The sequence below is a fragment of the Pelophylax lessonae genome (genome assembly GCF_965119305.1).
Source record: "Pelophylax lessonae genome assembly, chromosome: 3".
NCBI lineage: Eukaryota > Metazoa > Chordata > Amphibia > Anura > Ranidae > Pelophylax > Pelophylax lessonae.
In genome coordinates, this window is record NC_138770.1 from 261,333,231 (window position 1) to 261,353,305 (window position 20,075).

A 20,075-nucleotide genomic window follows, 5' to 3' on the forward strand; every position below is an offset into this window, starting at 1 on the left:
AATCTCCACGATTCTGCCCGCTATCCGGAAATCATTGCAAATCGCGGGAGGCCTGTGCGTTGCCGTTGATTTGCAATGGCACCCCAAACGCTGTGTGATGTTGCCGCGATTTCCGCCTGCCGAATCGTGGTAACATAGCGCAGACAAAATCGCGGGTCGCATGATGCCCCAAAGAAGCTTTTGTACCTTTTTTGGGCGTCATGCAACCCGCAATTTTGTTTGCGTGATGTTACTGCGATTCGGCAGGCGCAAATCGCGCAACATCGCACAGCGTTTGGGGTGCCATTGCAAATCAAGGGCAACGCACAGGTGTCCCGCGATTTGCAATGATTTCCAGATCGTGGGCAGAATCGCGGTGATTCTGCCCGTGAGCCGCTACGCCAACATGTGAACGTAGCCATAGGGCTTACACAATTCTTTTATTTACACAACCCCAGCACCCATTGGTTTCATGAAATTCCTTTTTGCATATGCAGTATGACGATATGGGATTTGCATCTTAGCAAATTATGTGTAGTATCCATTGTGATCAATCTCATACAGACCTGAGTTGGTCCACATAGGGCAATTAACAAAGCTAACCCACTAGGATAAGGATATTTATTTTTTTTTAAATGACCATTTTCAGTCCAATGAGGTTTGAGAATTCTAGTCATATGGCTTAGATAAAGATCCCAAGACCTTTTGTCAGAGGCCTTTGATGGGTAAATGCAGTGTGCTGTTGACATCAGTTTGAAATGCCTCTAAGATCATTTAGGCTGAAATTATATGATGTTCATGTACAATTTTCCTTTAGATTTACCAAAACCATATAATATTTGGTCAAAACTAAACACTTTTTCAATTTGTATGCAATCAGACGGGCCCTTTCACTACATAGTTGAAGGTATATCTAAATGAAATTGAATAAGAAAATTGTATAATGTATGGCCAGTCTTAGGCTGGCCATAGACGGTGCATTTTTATCGTGCAACCACTGGTTGCGGGAAAGAAAATTGCACAATTCCCCCATCAACACAAACAGTGCTGACAGGGGAATCCCTCCAGCCAAGACTTTATATTCTCCTGGTGTGGGGGGGGGGGGGGGGGTGCGGAAAGCCGTAAACTGTGGGGAGAAAATGGTGATTCTTGTTATCGGCTGGATTGGTTGTACCCAAGTTGATAGATCAGCTTGGTACATTCAGCCTGCCTACTATACACAGTTTGAATCTTGGTCAGATCCTGCTGAACCGGCCGAGATTTGAACAGTCTATGGTGAGATCATTTTGTATGGGGAGCTGAAGCAAACAAAAGCCCATCAACACAGGCCCTAATCTGTGTGTGAAAGCTTTGTGAATTGAATTGAGCATATTTATATATCTCTCCAGGAAAAATTTCAACCCCCACCCCTTCTATATGATCACTGGATCTAAAAAAAAAATAAAAAAAAAAAAAAAAAAAGTCACTATGAAAATGCCTTTTTTTTTTTTTTTAACTTGTCGGGCAATGTGGACACTTTCTCTTGGATGTCCATCAGTCGGGGTCTTCTCCAGTTTCAAATGAGGACCGACATCAGCAGGGCAGAGTGCAGAGGACTGATGTTATCAGGCTCCATTGCACCACTGGATTTGCAGTCCCTGCATTTGGAAATGGTGGTGGGGAAGGATCTTAAGGGGGCCCCTAGGTGAGTATATCTGGCTTCACAAGGTAAGGGATAAAAGGCTAGTAGGATGGGTTAGATGTGGGTGAGAGGGAGGGGTAGAAAAAATGTTTTGCTCAGAGTGGGGCTTTACCTAAAGAGCTTGCTTCTGATTGGCCACTTTTGGTTACTGCACATGAACACCATAAAATTATTGTGTCTATACATTTTATCTGGAACAAGTATGCAGAAGAAATCTGACTTTCACTTGCCTAAATTGCAACTTTTTCTGGGCTTGTGTACTGATCTTAGTGAGTCTACATAACAGCCAGTAAGTTTGCATTTTCAAAATAAGGGCAGAAGTTGCAGCCTTCATGTTTCAGCATGGCATATATTTTGAAAATGTTAACACAAAACTTGTTTTGGACCAATGTATTGAGCTTAGTGAGCCTACATAGGAGCCAATATGTTGGCATTTTCAGAAGGTCAGCATTTTGGAGCTTCCCTATTTCTCTCATGACCCGTTTCCAGCATATAAATTGGCATTTCTGTTTGAGGATTTGCGTTTATCATCATCTTACACTAGGGATGCACCGAATAATCGGCGGCCGAAAATAGAAAAAATAGCACTTTCGGTGTTCGGCCGAATAAGTCAAAAGGCCGAATAATTTTGTGCCGAATAATAGGGCTGAAAGATAGTCGATATGATATTGACTATCGTTCTGTGGCCGTAGGCGATATTTACAGGGGGAAGGGACTCGGAGGAGGACAGGAGGACTCACAGACTTCCGTGTTAGGCAGGGGAAGCCGGGACACTTCAGCGGTGAGCATACATACATTACTCACTCGTGCACTGCAGCCCGCCCCACACATTCAGTGAGTCTTACTCTCCTCCCTAGTTTTTTCAATGGCACATTCAGGGAGCCAATCACGCCGTGATTAGCTGCACAGCGAACCAATCACGCGTGCCTGCACACCTGATTGGTTCCGCTGTGCCGCTACTCACGGCGTGATTGGCTTCCTGAATGTGCCATTGAAAAAACTAGGGAGGAGAGTAAGACTCACTGAATGTGTGGGGCGGGCTGCGGTGCACGAGTGAGTAATGTATGTATGCGGCTGTGCTCCTTTCCAGGCTACTACTAGTCCACCTCCAGCCTCCTACTACCACCACTATGAGAGACTGTCTGTCACTGTATAATCTGATCGAGTCCACACTGACACTGACTGACTGTCACTGAGTAATTGATGTTACCACATTAACCCTGACCTGCCCAGTGCCCTGTATCTGCAATTAAAATTTACAAGGCTGCCTGCATGCTTCCTGATTTCCATTCCCAGCATCCTTCCCAATCCCTACAGTGTCACTAACATTAACCCTATGGTACAAGGCTGCAGTGTGCACTGAATCCCATTCCCTACAGTAACATTTAGGGAGAGAGAGAGACATGAGAGGACAAGAGAGAGAGAGAGAGAGAGAGAGACACGAGAGGACAAGAGAGAGGACAAAAAATTGGCAAAATAAATGGAAAAAATGCAAAACACTGCGTTCGGTATTCGGCCTTCGGCCAAACATTTTATTATTATTCGGCTTCGGCTTCGGCCAAGAATTTCATTTCGGTGCATCCCTATCTTACACCATACATAGCCAAAAAAGTATAAGCAGGGACAAAGATTATTACAAAAAAAAAAAAAACTCCTTGATTGCCCCAAACATACCTTTTGTTATTAGGCCATACTAGGAAGAAACATAAATACTTTCAGTAATTGTATTTGTAGGAAAAAAACAAGCCACAGATATACATACAATCTTCTTACCTATGCTTTTTTCCATCCAAAAATGGTTATACAAAGCAATGCATCTGCACTTGGATCTCTGATATGTCAATGCATTGGGTCAACATGTTCCCCTATTTCAATTATTCCAATGACCTGGGTCCTAATACAACCTGTGTCTGTCCAACAAACAATTAACAGCTACAAAGTGGAAATGTATTGATCCCAATAAATAGGAAAGGAGACTGTGAATATAAATGGTGCACTGCTAAACAGTTCTTGAGAACTGGTAAACCTAACCACTGAACAAATGTACATACACTTTTACAGGACGAATAGCTTTGCTTATTTTTTTTATATAACATTTAGTGTGTATATATGTATGTTTGTCTCTATCTCTACATGCGGTATATCTATAGTGTAGCTTCGCGTTTGGTGCAGTTATACTTCTGTTGTAGTGCTCCTCAGCCCCCCTACCAGTCGTGTGCTTATCTGCATTTAATCCTATGGAGTGTTTGAAAAGATTTAGACAAGCAGCGGTGTGGTGCTGAACAGCAGTACAGCTGATATCTTGCTGAATCAGGAATATGTTGAGTCTAAAGGATAGGACCACCTTTGGGAACATGGTACATGTGCCACCCATTTTTAGGGTGGAACATGCAACGTGTTTCTAATGCTGCAGCCCCTGCCCAATCCCTGCACACTCCTTACTAGCTGTCACAATTCGAAATCAGCTCGGCTGTGCGGGGCTCCGCCCACACGGCCGCATCATTCATTCACACAGCTTTGCACATAGTTACTCTCGCGCTTGGGGCTATAATCAAGAAGTCCACTGGAGTTGGTATGAACGTCAAATAAAATCTATTAGGCACAAAGAATACAAGATGGTGCACATGACTTGATAAGGCTCTTTGCAGCGAAACGCGTTGTCATGGTGACCACCTTTAGGTCCTGCTTGCCCGCTTCGTTGATCCTGTACCACCAGCAAGCCCGCAGCCAGTGACCCTAACTCCAGGACCGTGTTCGCCGGCTCATACCATACACAGTGTCCGCTCTTCCCCCCCCACCTTTCCCCTGGGCCCAGGATTGCATTGTCAATGGAGATAGTCGGCCATTTCCCGCTTGGACCTGCGCCAGTGACGTCATCTCTAGGCTGCAGTGCCTGGCATCTCCCTATACCACTGGAGGCTTTCTCCCTCCCTCCCTCCCTCCCTCCCTCCGCTCAGGTGGTGTTACTGTGAGGACAGCAGGTTACCACGGCCCTGTCATCTGGCCCGCTGACCCTACAGCTTACAGACATCAGCAGGTGACACAGAAGCGGCAATCTTCCTCCTCCTCTGGTTTGCGGGCACCCGGCCCTCCCCTCAACACATGCCATTGATGTGCTGCCCATCAGCCGCAGGATTGGTCTCCAATTTGGCTCCATCCATCGACCTGGGCATGTGGCTTCCATCTCGGGATCAGCCAGGTGGGCTTTCGTGGTAATGTACCCATGTTTACCATCATTCTCCAGTGATTCCAACCATCTTGTATTCTTTGTGACTACCCAACCATCTTGTATTCTTTGTGACTATTAAATTGATTTTATTTGAAGTTCATAAGTCCCGTGGACTTATTGATGATAGCCCCAAGCGCCTTGTGAGAGTAATTGTGTACAATTCTTTCCAACATCCTTGTTCCCTAGGATGACTCTCTTTTGCAGTTACGGGCAAATTGTTATTTAAACCTGTCACCAATCCTCCTTGGTGCCTGGTCGCAATAGTTGTATTCGCACAGCTTTGTGTGTGAATGAACCTCAAGCCCCGACATCCTTTGCGGCTTTCGGCTTGTAGTTCTAAGTGGAGCACCGTGGTATTTCATTGATCTGCTTGCCCATATGGGATGTACAAGCACACAGATACGACAGATCTGCACGAGACCTGCATGGCACCAGTGACCTGAAAAGAATGCACATTTTTTAAATTATTTTTTTTTTCAGAAAAGTGAACTTATCCTTTAAACCTTGCTGCAACATTATAAGTGTAACCGCACCAAAGGTGTTGATGCACTTTGGGTGACTCTTTTGTAAAAGTGCATTTGCTTTATTAGGGACTCCTTCATAAAGTTGCAGTGGCTCCTTCATTCATATTAGTTTGACTCCTTTTTTTATTTTTCCATTTCTAAAACAATTTGTTAGGTTTCCAGAACATAGAGTTCCCAGTCCCCCATGCTTTACAGTTATCGCTGTGGCTTTCGAGCATTGTAATAATGACATTATCTCCAGAAGCTGGAGAACCACAAACAAGCTGTCTTGAAACATGCGTGCAAGATTACCGTGCTGTCAGCAGCATTGCACATGTAGATAAGGGATTGGTTGGGAACTAGTTAACACTTTTATCTGTCAGGCTGACAGAAATGTCTTTCAAAAACCCCCAAGGAAAGGGATCTTGACATGTTTTTGCGAGATGGAGATGCAGGTCAGTGAACAAGGCTGAATAGATTGTAAAGAACTGAGAGAAAATCTGCTGAGTTATGGTATGCTCGGATGTACAGTTAGCAAAATAAAGTCATTTTCTACTTTTGGGGGGGGGGGGGGGGAGCGTATCTAAACCCAATATATGGCAGCTTGCGGCTCTTTAGATGTGGTGACTGCATTTTTTTCCAGGCCTTATTTTCACTTGCTGACTCTGCCAGCAACCTGCTTTTTGTCCCTGGGGGCTTACTTCTGATTTAGGTTATAGAATACTTATTTCCATACTATAGGGGGGTGGTTAAAGTAGTATTAAACCCAAAATAAAAAATGTATTATGCTACAGTTTACAATTCTTAGATGTGGTGGCTGCATTCGTCCCCCCCCCCCCCCCCCGTTATTTTCACCTATTGATCTTGCCAGTAAGTGTAATTTTTCAACAGATCAGGCTGTCCACTAAAAAAAGGCTATTAGAATGTTGAGGCAAATCATTTATATTGACGGGTGCTTACAATTATATCTTTTTATTCATTTACAGAAAACCTCTATTCCAAAAGGAAGGATTAACAAAAAAGGTTACCGCAACTGCTTGAAAAGTGTTAACTGGAGTTAAGCTCTAATTTGTTAGTCAAGTCAAATCTAAATCTGCTAGTGCATCTAATGCCTCGTTTCCACTGAGCGGATCGGTTCGGGTCAGTTCGGTACGGTACGCTAATTTAAGTGTTTCCATTATGAAAGTGGCCCATACAACCGAACCAAACCGCACCATTCCTGGTCCTGCTTCAGATGTAGGGCCATAGGAAATGGTACGGTACGTTTAGGGCGGAGCTACTGGCGTCGCACAATAGATTCCACTGATTGGCGGACAGGAAACCTTCAATGCTCACGTCAAATGAAAGAGCAAAACAAACGCCTCATTTGGTGTAAACCCCGCATGGTCCCTGGTGGCCCGACTTGCAGTGGAAACGCTCACCTGAATAGACCGGACCATTCTAACCCTCCCAAACTGTACCGACCCGAACCGTTCCGCTCAGTGGAAACGAGGCATAACACTACCCTCTCCCTGGACTGACAATGCTGCTGTCCAAATGTGTCTCTATTGCTCCTTCATGGAGACACCCTTAAACTGGCCATAAATGGATCAAAATTCAGCTGGTTCAACAGGGACCGGCTGGATTTCAATGGCATCTATGGCTGTTCCCTATCCAGGACAGTCAATATAATGATCGACTTCTCCTGAACCAGCTTGTTGAAAATTTTTCTTTGATCAGTACTGCGAGTCCCTGCTGTCAGAATACAAAAAGGCCCTTGTCATTCCCATTCACCTGTCCGTTTCCATCCGACTGTCGTCAGATCTGCCAGATGGATGGGGAATGGATCCTCCATCTGTCTGTTTTTAGCAGATCAGATTGGATGTTGGCGGCTGTCAGCAGTCATTTGTCCGTTTGACATCTGCCACCCCATAAAGTGCAATGGATGGTCTGATCGGGTCTGTCTAAAAAAACTGACAAACCGACCCGATCGGTCCGCCTGTGTGAAAGAGGGTGTTAGGTTCCCAGCAGGAAGAATTTCTCCATCCAGCGAATGGGGGAATCTGTTCAGTTTTTGTCGAACAGCCTGCTGACTGATCGAATAAAACTGATGTATGTATGGCCAGTCTAATGGCAGGAATACAGGATAAGAAAATGGTACGAGAATTTTCATTCAGCGATCGATCGGCCGATTTTTTACTTGTTGATACCCAGCAATCAATACCCGATATCGATATTGTGAACGACAAAAACCGATTGAAAAAATTGAAAAATTCTGTCATATCGTTTGAAAACAAACGATTTTCTATTCGTTGATGTGAAGGTCGTCAGTAGAAAATCTATAGAACATTATCACGCCCTGAACTACAAGGTCACACGCAAACTACATAACTTCCAGTTATACGTGAAACCTTCACACTACGTATGAAATCTATTGCTCTTTGAAAGATTTTCTTCAATTGTTAATGTTGGCGACGACTTTGACCAACGAACTCTGTTGAACCGTGTATTCCTGCTATAAGAATGGAAAGGTGTTTCTGGTAGGATCATGGGGTAAAAATAAAGGGGAAAAAAATGCAGCCACCACATTTAGGCTCCATGTACACGGGACGTTGGAAATGGCCGTTAAGGAGCAGTTGGGCGTTTTTTTCAGAAGCCCCTGAACACAGCTCCATGTTATCTTATCTGTCCATGTACACATGGTCGTTTACAGTCATTTGCAGGCAGTTGCGTTCAGGGATGTTTTTTAGAACGCAATTATTTGCGTTCGAACGTGTGTTTCCCGGCGTTTCAAACGCACAAACGCGGCCGAACGCGACCAAACGCGATGACCCGCGTTTAGCGTTCGCGTTTTTCCATTTTAATGGGGAATAATTTTTTTGACCTCTAGGAACGGTTCTAAACGCAAACGCCCGCTAAACGCGGGTACAAACGCGACCTCAAACGCCCTGGACATGGAGCCTTAAGGATTGATGAGCTGCAATTTATGAAGTTTTGGGTTTCATACCACTTTGAGTAGCTCATAAAGAAGCACTGGTCGAGGATGATGACACTGTTTGGGATTTCAGTACATCATAGATACTCTGTTGTCTGCTCAGTACAGAAAGTAAGGAGCTCAGTGGATTTCTTGCTTAATCAACACAAATTTCATTGCAATTCGCAAACAGGTATAACAAAGAGCTTTAAATGGTATGTATTAGGGAGTAAATAAAATAAGATCGTTGACAAGGTTTACATATTTTTGTAAAGATCTAAATACCCATGAGAAAAAAAAAAAAATACCTGCCCTTTAATTCTAGATATTTTAAAAGTGAGAAATAATGTTAATATAAACTAATTAATTTTAATTAAATGAATAAATAACTAAATCTCTTAAAACATCTCTATATACATATAAGACCATGGCTTTTTTTCTCAGAGAATAGGTGCAGGAAATCCCCTCTTCTGAGTCACCCCTTGTCTCCACCCACTACCCACCTCTTTGCACTGTCCCTTGGTTCCACCCTCTACCCACCTCCCATGCACAACAAAATACCTCACCCAGCAACAAAAGATCCACCCCAGCAACATTAGACTCCCTCCAGTAGCAACAATGGCTCTCCCAGCAACCAGTATCGATAGATCAGCCAACAATAGACCTCAACTGGAGATCCCTACCAACAACATACCCCCCCAGCAACAATAGATCCCCCAGCAGGGACAATAGACCCTCACACAATAATAGATCCCCAAGCAGCTAGCATCAAGAGACCCTCCAACACACCCCACACCTCTTGCTATTACATACATTCAGTGCTGGAGGTGCCAGAACTGCGTTCCCCCGCATTCCTGCTGAAAAAAAGCCCTGTATAAGACTGACAGCTTTTGTTGTTTTTTTTTTGTGTATTGAAGCTAGTATATTTTTTTCTTTATTCCATGGGTCACCAACAAGTCTCTCTTGTTTACTGGAAATTAATTATAGAGTGTTTGCAACTGCACTCCTGTCATGAGCAATGCTAAAGATGGTTAAGATGTGTGTGTGTGTGTGTGTGTGTGTGTCTACAGAACCTCTAGTTGCTGTTGGACACTTTTCCTGAATTTTAAGTACCTTTTTACTTCTAAGTAACTGGCCAAAAGAAAAAACGGATACCACTAAAACAAAAAAGGCCATACCAAGACTTCAAACCTGAACTATTAAAATGGGTCCTGAAATGTGGCTACTGTGGGCCACAGATTTTGAACAGCAGCCTCAGAGATTAGAAGGCTGTATGCCTTTTAAAAAATGTTTATTTAATATTGTGTACTAGTACAGTTAAGCTAGTACAGTTAAGATCTGTCGTGTTGTGTTTTTTTTTTATGTTTGTTTTTTATTTATTTCTTTTATGTAGCTTACTGGCTATAGCCATTTGTCCCTGTGATTGTCATGTGAATTTTGTTATTCTTGGACTTCTCTCTTCCTAACCCTGTCCTAGCCCCAATCGTTGCTGTCACTAGCCATATTACTCTATCACTGCTTTGAATAAAACTTTGGGATATGCAATATATGAAGAAGCTTTTTAAAGTTATCTAGCCATAGGAAGTACTCAAAATCACTGCCTTTCTCTTGGTTTAATACATGGGAATTATAGAGTAAATTTAGTGCTGGTGATCAGTGTTAATTTTGGCAGCAAATTTCAATTTCGTTTTAGTCTTAGTCTTAGGACTAAAATGGCATTTTAGTTTTAGTCCTATTTTAGTCTTCTGCGAGTGTTTTAGTTTTAGTCGTATTTAGTCGACTAAAACTCCAGTACATTTTAGTCGACTAAAACTCCAGTACATTTTAGTCGACTAAAATTCCAGTACATTTTAGTCGACTAAAACTCCAGTACATTTTAGTCGACTAAAACTCCAGTACATTTTAGTCGACTAAAACTCCAGTACATTTTAGTCGACTAAAACTCCAGTACATTTTAGTCGACTAAAACTCCAGTACATTTTAGTCGACTAAAACTCCAGTACATTTTAGTCGACTAAAACTCCAGTACATTTTAGTCGACTAAAACTCCAGTACATTTTAGTCGACTAAAACTCCAGTACATTTTAGTCGACTAAAACTCCAGTACATTTTAGTCGACTAAAACTCCAGTACATTTTAGTCGACTAAAACTCCAGTACATTTTAGTCGACTAAAACTCCAGTACATTTTAGTCGACTAAAACTCCAGTACATTTTAGTCGACTAAAACTCCAGTACATTTTAGTCGACTAAAACTCCAGTACGTTTTAGTCGACTAAAACTCCAGTACATTTTAGTCATCTATAATCGAATGGGTGTAGTTCAATTGTAAATTGTAATGCATTATTTAAGCATTTCTCTACAATTTCCAAACTCATTATATACTACTGCTGGTCCTGGAGTGAAAAATCTAATATGTTATTATTTATGGTATTAAGCTTTGAGCATGCACCAGTGTTAATTTTGGCAGCAAATTTCGATTTAGTTTTAGTTATAGTCTTTTGACTAAAATGCCATTTTAGTTTTAGTCATATTTTAGTCTTAAGACTAAAATGCCATTTTAGTTTTAGTTGTATTTTAGTTATCTGAATTGTTTTAGTTTTAGTCGACTAAAATTGTGTTAATTTAGTCGACGAAAACGTTTTAGTCGGGTTTAGTCGACGAAATTAACACTGCTGGTGATCCTAGTGATGGGGAATGTGAAAAATTGTGCATGTCTTAAGGTTGACACTATTACTGTGTGCTGTTGTCAAATGTGCTTTTTATCCAACAGATCGCATACATAATCTTTTCTCCTCTGAAGACTTCACTGACCTAACAAAGCTGGTTCTCGTCAATGCCATCTATTTTAAGGGCAACTGGAAATCCCAGTTCAGACCTGAAAACACCAGAACATTTTCTTTCACTAAAGATGATGAGAGCGAAGTGCAGATCCCAATGATGTACCAGAAAGGAGAATTTTATTATGGTAAGTGAATGGTAATTGCCTTTTTGATCTTTTAGCAGCCCTTGAAGATTTCCTAAGTATTTTAACTTGACAACCCCAAGCTTTATTTATAATGTAACAGGACACCTATGATTATAATATAAAAACAATAGCACAATGACACTTGGAAAGTGGTTTGTTGTCACCAGCTCCTTGGCCAGTTTCTCCAGCTCTTGATCTTTTATTTGGGGATTATCCATTAGTCTACCTAATCTTAATCAGTAGATGGGGAGAGTCAGATACATGCTTAACCAGTTCTGGACCGGAAGGATTTGCCTCCTTAATGACCAGGCCCTATTTTGCGATTCGGCACTGCGTTACTTTAATGGAAAATTGCGTGGTTGTGCGACGCTGTACCCAAACAAAATTTACGTCCTTTTTTCCCCACAAATGGGGCTTTCTTTTGATGGTATTTGATCACCTATGCGATTTATTTATTTATTTATTTTGCGTTACAAACAAAAAAAGAGCGACAATTTTGAAAAAAAAAAAAAAAAAATTTCTCACATTCTGCTATAAAACATTCCCCAAAAAAATGTAAAATTCAAAATTTTTTTAACATTTTAGGCCAATTTGTTTTCTGCTATATATTTTTGGTAAAAAAAATCGCAATAAGCGTATTCTGATTGGTTTGCGCAAAAGTTATCGCGTCTATTAACTACAGGAAAGATTTATGTCATTTTTTTATTGTTTTTATTTTTTTTACTAGTAATGGCAGCGATCTGCGATTTTTTTTTTTTTTTTTTGGCGGGACTGCGACATTGCGGAGGACAGATTGGACCCCTAACTGACATTTTTGACACTTTTGGGGGTACCGGTGACATTACTACAGTAATCAGTACTAAAAATATACACTGTTACTGTAATAATGACACTGGCAGGGAAGGGGTTAACAGTATAGGGGATCGAGGGGTTAAATGTGACCCTAGGGGAGTGATTCCAACTGTGGGGGGCATGGCTTCTGAGATAACCACAGAGACATGTGATCCTATATAGAAGGATCACATGAGTTCTGCAATCATCCCAGGGAGAAAGACGGTCGGCTGTGTTTACAGCAGCTGACCATCCTTCTCGCTCAGCAGGGAACGATCACAGGTGTCAGGCAGAAATCGGAGCCGCCTGACACACGTGTCGTTGAGGATCGGGGCGGGAGCGCTCGCCCCCCAGCTCCTCTCAGGTGAGCGACGTAGGTCTACGTCGTTTTGCCTGCCCTAGCCACCCTGCCGCAGTAAATAGGCAGCGGGTGGTCAGGAAGTGGTTAAATGTCCATTCAGCAGGCTGTGGGTATGTATTGAAATAAGCTTTTTCTCTATTGTTCATCGACGGACGCAATCTCTGATGCATATCAGTAGGGTTATGCTGCCCCCTACAGGAGTAGTACACTAGACAGAAAAAAAAGTTCTGGCTATGCCTATGGGCAGTCCCAGGGGGGGGTACACCCTCTCTCTTCCTGCATAGGATGTCAGTTTTAATCTGTCTAGTCCTGAGTAAGGACCTATGAATAAACAGTATTACCAGTCTTTTGGTAGGAAAGACTGTTCACATACTGAATATGAATTTCACTTGTATATTTAGCTGCTTTCTTGGCATTCATCTTTAATTTTGCTGTCATCAAAATATTTTTCCATCTTGCACATTTTTACATATTTACCTGCATAAGCATGTCTAAACATCTAAATGTGATTTATTTTTGTTTTTTTCTACTTATCTGGGCTTCATGGCTTATGTGATGAGGAAATCTGTAATTTGCATGCAAATTCAGGAGAGAATGGATGGGGTAATTGTCTTTGCGGACTGGACAAGCTTCTGAATTGATTTATCATTGGGGTAGAGATTGTTAGCACCAGATTTGTTTTGTTTTTGTTTAATCAGCTAAAGGTCATAAATATTGGATTTATGAAAGGACAATAAATTGTGTGAGGAAGAATTAAATCATCCAACCTTTACAACAGCCAAACAAATTAACTTTTTTAACTTGCGTACTTCACTAACCAAATGTAAGAAGTAATCTGATGGCTATTCTAGGGAAAACAAGCTGGTTGCATACCCTGGCAGATATTGTGAAATGTTGGCATTGATATTGAAAATATAACTGTTCATGCCAAGGATTTAAGGATAGTGATCATAGGAAACCATTCATTATCACATAAATATTTTAGCTCCTCTTTAAATCATAATGAAAAACAGAAATTGCCTAAATGGCCCTGACCAAAAGTTTACATAGCCTGGAATTTTTGGCCTTGGTACAGACATACAAGGTGACACACACACAATGGCAACTAAGAGCCCATTCACACTAGCGCGACTTGTGAGGCAACTTGTGTTGCCCCAGGTAGCTTGACATAACAAAAGCAATGTTAATCAATCAGTGCCGTCTTAATTGGCACTACTGAAGTTGCTCCGACTTCAGAAAAGGGTCCTGTACTACTTTGAGGCGACCTGTGATCCGACTGTCCCATATACTTCAATGGGAGTCGCCTCCTTATCTTAATTGACACGACTTGTTATCAGACTTTCCAGGAAGAAGAAAGAGATTAGCCAGGCATTCCCCACAGACAAAGTCGCCTGTCTCTTCAAAGTAGTGCACAAGTCTCTTCCAAGTCTCTAAACAAGTCTCTTCAAGTCACGGGGCGACTTTCTGGTAGTGGTAGTGTGAACCGGCTCTAAAGGTTGATTTGCCACATCTTTGGCTTTTTAAATTACATTTAGTGTCTGTGTATAAATAGTTAATGAGTTTATTAGCTCTCACGTGGATGCACTGAGCAGGATAGATATTGAGCCATGGGGAGCAGAAAATAACTGTCAAAAGACCTGGGTAACGAGAAAATATAACTTTTTAAAGATGGTATAAAATGATATAAAAATAAATCCAAAGCCTTGAATATGCCAGTCAGTACAGTTCAATCACCTATTAAGAAGTTGAAAGTTTGGGGATCACCTGATACCAAGCCAAAAAAGATTGCAGCCATAACTACTAGATGAATTGTTCACTATGTAAAGAAAACCCAAAGGTAACCTCAGGAGAATTACAGGCTGCTCTGTGTGGTTGTTTTAAAGGAGCACAATACAATGATACTTGAAGAAAAATGAGCTGCATGGTCAAGTTGCCAGAAAGACGCCTTACCTGCCTCAATGCCACAAAAAATCCCAGTTACAATATGCCCAACAACACCTTGACATGCCTTGCTAGGCTTTTTTGTGGCATTAGTGCAGTAAAGGCTTCTTTCTGGCAAGTCGACTATGCAGCTCATTATATTTAAGTATTGTCGTATTGTGCTCCTTAAAAACAATCACGCCGTCTTTTTCAGAGACTCTATTTCTCCAGAAATGCCACAAAATAGCCCAGTGAGGCATTTCAAGGTGTTGCCGGGGATATTGTAACCAGGCTTTTTTGTGGCATTTGCACAGTAAATGCTTGTGTGCCTGTACCAAGGACAAACATTCCAGGGTAAACTGGATCGGGGCTATTTTGGTGATTTCTGTTGTTTATGATTTAAAAAGGAGTCAAACAACTAAGTGATAATAAATGGCTTCATATGATCATTATCCTTAAATAGGACCGTTTTTTGACATGATCAGTCATACTTTCAATATCAATGGCAAAATTTCTGACAGGGTATGCAAATTTTTGCGCACAACTGTAAACATACTTTAAAAAATCTTTCAGATTGCTAATCCTTCCTTATTGGATTACCTTTACATAGGCTATCCCCTCTTCAGTCCAATATGAATGTTGCTGCCAGACTCATCCACCTTACCAACTGTTCAGTGTTTGCTACCCCTCTTTGCCAATCCCTTCATTGGCTGCAACTCAAATGAAATTCAAAATACTGACAATACCTTACAAAGGCTTCCACGACTGCCCCTAGCTACATCACTAACCTAGTCTCAAAATACCAACCAACCTTTTTCAGTAATGACCCTTTTGGCCGGCTTCTGTCGAACTGGCTGGTGTACACATGGGCTGAATGTCGGTCGGTTTCTTTTAAACTGTTCGATTCCGCCCGACATTTGGCCTATGTGTACTAGGCTCGTAAACATTACATCACACATGTCAACATAGTAATTTATGTGCAAAAAATGTCCCTCTCGTTATCATTCTTCTCCTCAGTGGTTTAAGAATAATAAAAAAAAATGTGCCCCCGCTGTTCTCCAGTTGATAAGTTATAGCTTACATACAAAATTGTGCAGCTATTTTATATAGAAAATGCCTGTTCACTGTTTTGCTCACTGATTTTCCTAGAAATCTACTCTAAGATACAAATCAAATTTTAGACACCCCCTGTAATAGAAGTGTAAGTTTTAGTGAGATACTCCCTAAGGGTTAATTTTAAAGGGATACAGACCCTGCAGCTCTCTTCATTGGAACACAAAAAGTGCACTAGGTACCAGGTAATAATAATGAACCAGTTCCTCCCATTCAGAATATGCAAGAGATCAGTCTTGTGATGCAAACAGCTATTTCTTCACAGCAACAAGAGGTGTGAATCTGGTATGTTTTGTTAAAAAAACAATGTATATTTATCACCCAGAGAAGATTTATTTTTTATTTTTTTACTCGGCAAAATCGAAGCTCCTCTTTTTAATGATTCAGTCCTTTCAATTTGATCTACTGTTTCATCAGCGTTTGATACAGCTAAATTAGATAGTGATCTAAGCCTGCATTTACACAGGTGTTTAGCCACGCTGCAAATCCCAGCAGCAAGAATCTACTGATTCCTGTGGCTGGGATTGACAGCCATGTGCGAATATCTGTGGCCTCCAACCGCCTACAGTGCAATGACAAGCTGACGATGGCTGCAGCGATTTGTGACTGTTCGTATCAGCGATTACCTGCTGTGATTATGGCTGGACGCAAACAAAGTGTGAATGCTGCCTAAGAAAGCTCCTTTTTAATAAAGATCTTTTTAAAAAATGGGGGGGGGGGGGGGGAAGTACCGCGCTTCAAGGGATATCTATAAAGTGTACCGTATTTATTCGAGTATAACGCGCAAAATTTTCTACCAAAAAAATAAATCAAAGTTTGGGTGCGCGTTATAAACGAGGGCTGGGGTGGGGTGGCAGTGGCGGCCGGTCCATTGAGGGCGCAGGCGAATTATGAGTTCGCACTGCGCCTTTTCCGGGCTGCAGCCGTTCACTGTACGCGAGGGCGAAGAAAAAAAACGTCCCCTCGTTGCGTACAGTGGGCGGCCCGAACTGGGGGTGAGAATTCTCATTATCAGCTGTATGGTCGCCGCTTCATTTCCTCGCCTCTCCCACACGTTACGGTAAGCATTGCTTTTGTACAATTCAGTGTTTTGCGTACCGTAATTCAGTGTTCTTTATATTTTAATTGATATACTGGTACCCGTTAGATGGCAACTCAGGGTATCAAGAGAAAATGTTCTGCATATGATGCTTCATTCAAGCTCAAAGTTGTTGATCATGCTGAAATTCACGGAAATTGAGCAGCTAGCCCGTGTTCAACAACGTTTTTTTGTCAATTACAATGCTTGGTGTGAAACAAAATTTTATACCGATTTTTAATCGAAAATTAGGGGTGCGCGTTATACACGGGTGCGCATTATACTCGAATAAATACGGTACATATATCTCAGTGATAATAAATAGTGTAAAATAATAAAAATATTGAATAACGTATTGTGCAATAGATAATAAATAGTATAGATGTTCAATGTGTTGTGTCAAAATATAAAACAAATAAACAAACTCATTAATGTATGATGATGAAAAGATTATTTTTCTAAATAAATAGTTATAAATCACCGTGTATAAGTACAATGTATTAAACATTATACCAAATAAAAAATAATGAGTAAATATTAAATAATGAAGGTGCTTATGGTGGTGCTATATACAAGTTATAAAAAATATGAATGTGCCAATAAAGTGCTCTGTGACAATAAATATAATTGAAATTATTACTCCATATTTTATCAATAAATCAAGGTGATATAAGTGTATCTATAAAGTGCTCTGTGTAAATTGGTATATATTATAGATGTTATATCAATACCGAAAAGCATGCCTGAATCACATGGTGTATAGGTGGATGAAAACATTAGTGTGACATATAGAAAAGGAAGATCTGTGGTCACTGTTTAAGCAATATTTGGGACACTAAAGCACTTGTTGGATATTTTTTATTTAATTTAAATCTTGTTTGCACTCTATGTTACTGGCGTATGTATTGATATAACATCTATAATATATACCAATTTACACACAGCACTTTATAGATACACTTATATCACCTTGATTTATTGATAATATATGGAGTAATAATTTCAATTCTATTTATTGTCACAGAGCACTTTATTGGCACATTCATATTTTTTATAACTTGTATATAGCACCACCATAAGCACCTTCATTATTTAATATTTATTCATTATTTATTATTTGGTATAATGTTTAATACATTGTACTTATACACGGTGATTTATAACTATTTATTTAGAAAAATAATCTTTTCATCATCATACATTAATGAGTTTGTTTATTTGTTTTATATTTTGACACAATACATTGAACATCTATACTATTTATTATCTATTGCACAATACGTTATTCAATATTTTTATTATTTTACACTATTTATTATCACTGAGATATATGTACACCTTATAGATATCCCTTGAAGCGCGGTACTTCCCCCCCATTTTTTATGTCTTCTAACTGTGTGGTTAACAGTAACAAGTACAAGCAGCATTAAGGGTATTTACACCTAGGTCTCTCAGGACAGTGCGAGATTCACACCCACACACATACAAAGATCTTTTATAGACCGTTATTTTCATAAAAAATTCATCTACAGAGTTACATTTTTGATCCCTTTTCTCACATGTTTGTTATTCCATAAGGTAATCGAACAACCACACACGTACATAATTATTTCCTGTACCTGAAAGCATCGGTTTGCAAACTACACACTGATTGTGTCTGATCACATCAAACAATCCATTCAGCAGGCACGTTTGTTACATTCGATTAAATCACCTTTTTATATAAAATACTTCCGTACAACACAAAATACAAAATGCCAGCTTGCATTTAAAAGTGGTGTATACATAACCTGTGGTGACTGTAAGCTACCATGTATTCAGTGTGTGTGTGTGTGTGTGTGTGTGTGTCATCTGCTCTTGAAAACACATACTAACTCACTAATTCCCACACACACTACTAGTTTCTTTTTTTTTTTTTTTTTCCTTCAACCCAGTGGATTAAACAAAAAAAAAAAAACCTGAGCTCAGATCGGAACTGCTGTACTAACAGTCCAATGTTGGTACAGCAATCTCCCCTGCTGTGCTATTGTGTTCTGACAGGGGGACAAATAGATAAAAAAAAAGCAAAAAATTAACATATAACGTATGCTACTTAACGCATCCCCCATCTATTCTGGTCAGCGCTGATCGGAAGCCGGACCCCATAGCTTTTTCGGTCTTGACACTTCTGTCGAACCGTCTGGCGAACACACAGGCTGAATGTCGGCTGGTTTACATTGAACTTGCCTATGCTATCCGACATTCAGTCCGTGTTTACTTGGCTTTAATCTCCTCATAAACCGTAGATCACACATGTCAAACTAGTGTTTTGTGGGCAAAAAATGGCCCCTTCGTTTCATTCTTCTTATCCCATGTTTTTCTTTTCCCTCTGTAGGGCTCTTCAAATCACATAATCGCTCAGAGCGAGTAAAAGTTGTGCCACTGCGACCCCCCCCCCCATTTTTGAGCCACAGAGCGGGTTCCGTGCCGCCATCTTGGTTCTCTTCAGATGACTGCCTCTACCAGGTACAGGCAGCCAGTTATGACGACACTCTGGACCCGCCCCGCAGCTGCCCGGTGTGCTGATCTTGCAGCCTCCTAGGAAATGGGATGCATGTTTCCCAGGAGGCTAGAGGGCCAAGTATATGACTTTCTGGTCTAGGTCGAAATAGTGGTGGGGGATGAGGCTAAAAAAATTTTAAAAAATGATCAGAATTCTTCCAGGGGGAGGGGAAAAATGAGTGTTAAAGCGTAACTAGCTACTTTTTGGGAGTTAGGTTCTGCTTTAGTAAACAAGAATATAAAATAGCAGAATGTGTTTTCATGTGTTCCTCATGACTACTCTTCATTTACTAAGCTAGGAAGCTTGGACAGCAAACTATAGAGCACCATGATGTTGCCACTGAATTCAATTGCAAATAATGGAAAAACAAACCAATATACGTCAAATCAGTCCTTATCACTTCTCCTGGCAAGTGAAATACCAAGTTCTAATGTATGGTCCTTTAGGTTGTGACAGGGTTTGAGAATATTTACCTTCATTCTTTATCAATCTCATTCAAACTTCCCTCCTCTTAATTCTCTCTTTACCGTCCTTTTTTTTTTCCAAATAATTTAGGTAATGGTACAATGTGCAAATTTGGGGATTGGTTTAGTAAAACCAGCAGGCTAAGTCAGTTTTACTGCCCCATGATACACTAATGCAGTGCAATAGTATGGCAACTATAGGGTAAAATTATGCAGTGAAGAGGTAACCTATCGCATCCTCACCGCCTGTCAAACACACAGGAGTGACAGTCCGTGCCATACATGTGAATGTGCCCTGAGATTGTAATCCGAGACTGAAACCTGGTTGAGACTGGAAAGACTGTGACAGTTACAGAGGGTTACCTTAGTACTTTATATCAATATTGGTAGACTAAATAATGTTATAGTATGTAACTAAAATATGGTGTGGGGCTGGGCATTCTTTACCATTTTG

The 20,075-nt window shown here is 40.7% G+C and overlaps 1 protein-coding gene across 1 annotated transcript in view; it reads left to right on the forward strand.

The window, feature by feature from the left end:
• Positions 1–20,075, forward strand: part of SERPINI1 (serpin family I member 1) — a 110,278-nt gene that overhangs the window by 41,984 nt on the left and 48,219 nt on the right. The window contains exon 4 of the mRNA XM_082251291.1: positions 11,118–11,312. Coding sequence (XP_082107417.1) covers positions 11,118–11,312 — 195 coding nt within the window. The remainder of the gene's footprint in view (positions 1–11,117; positions 11,313–20,075) is intronic.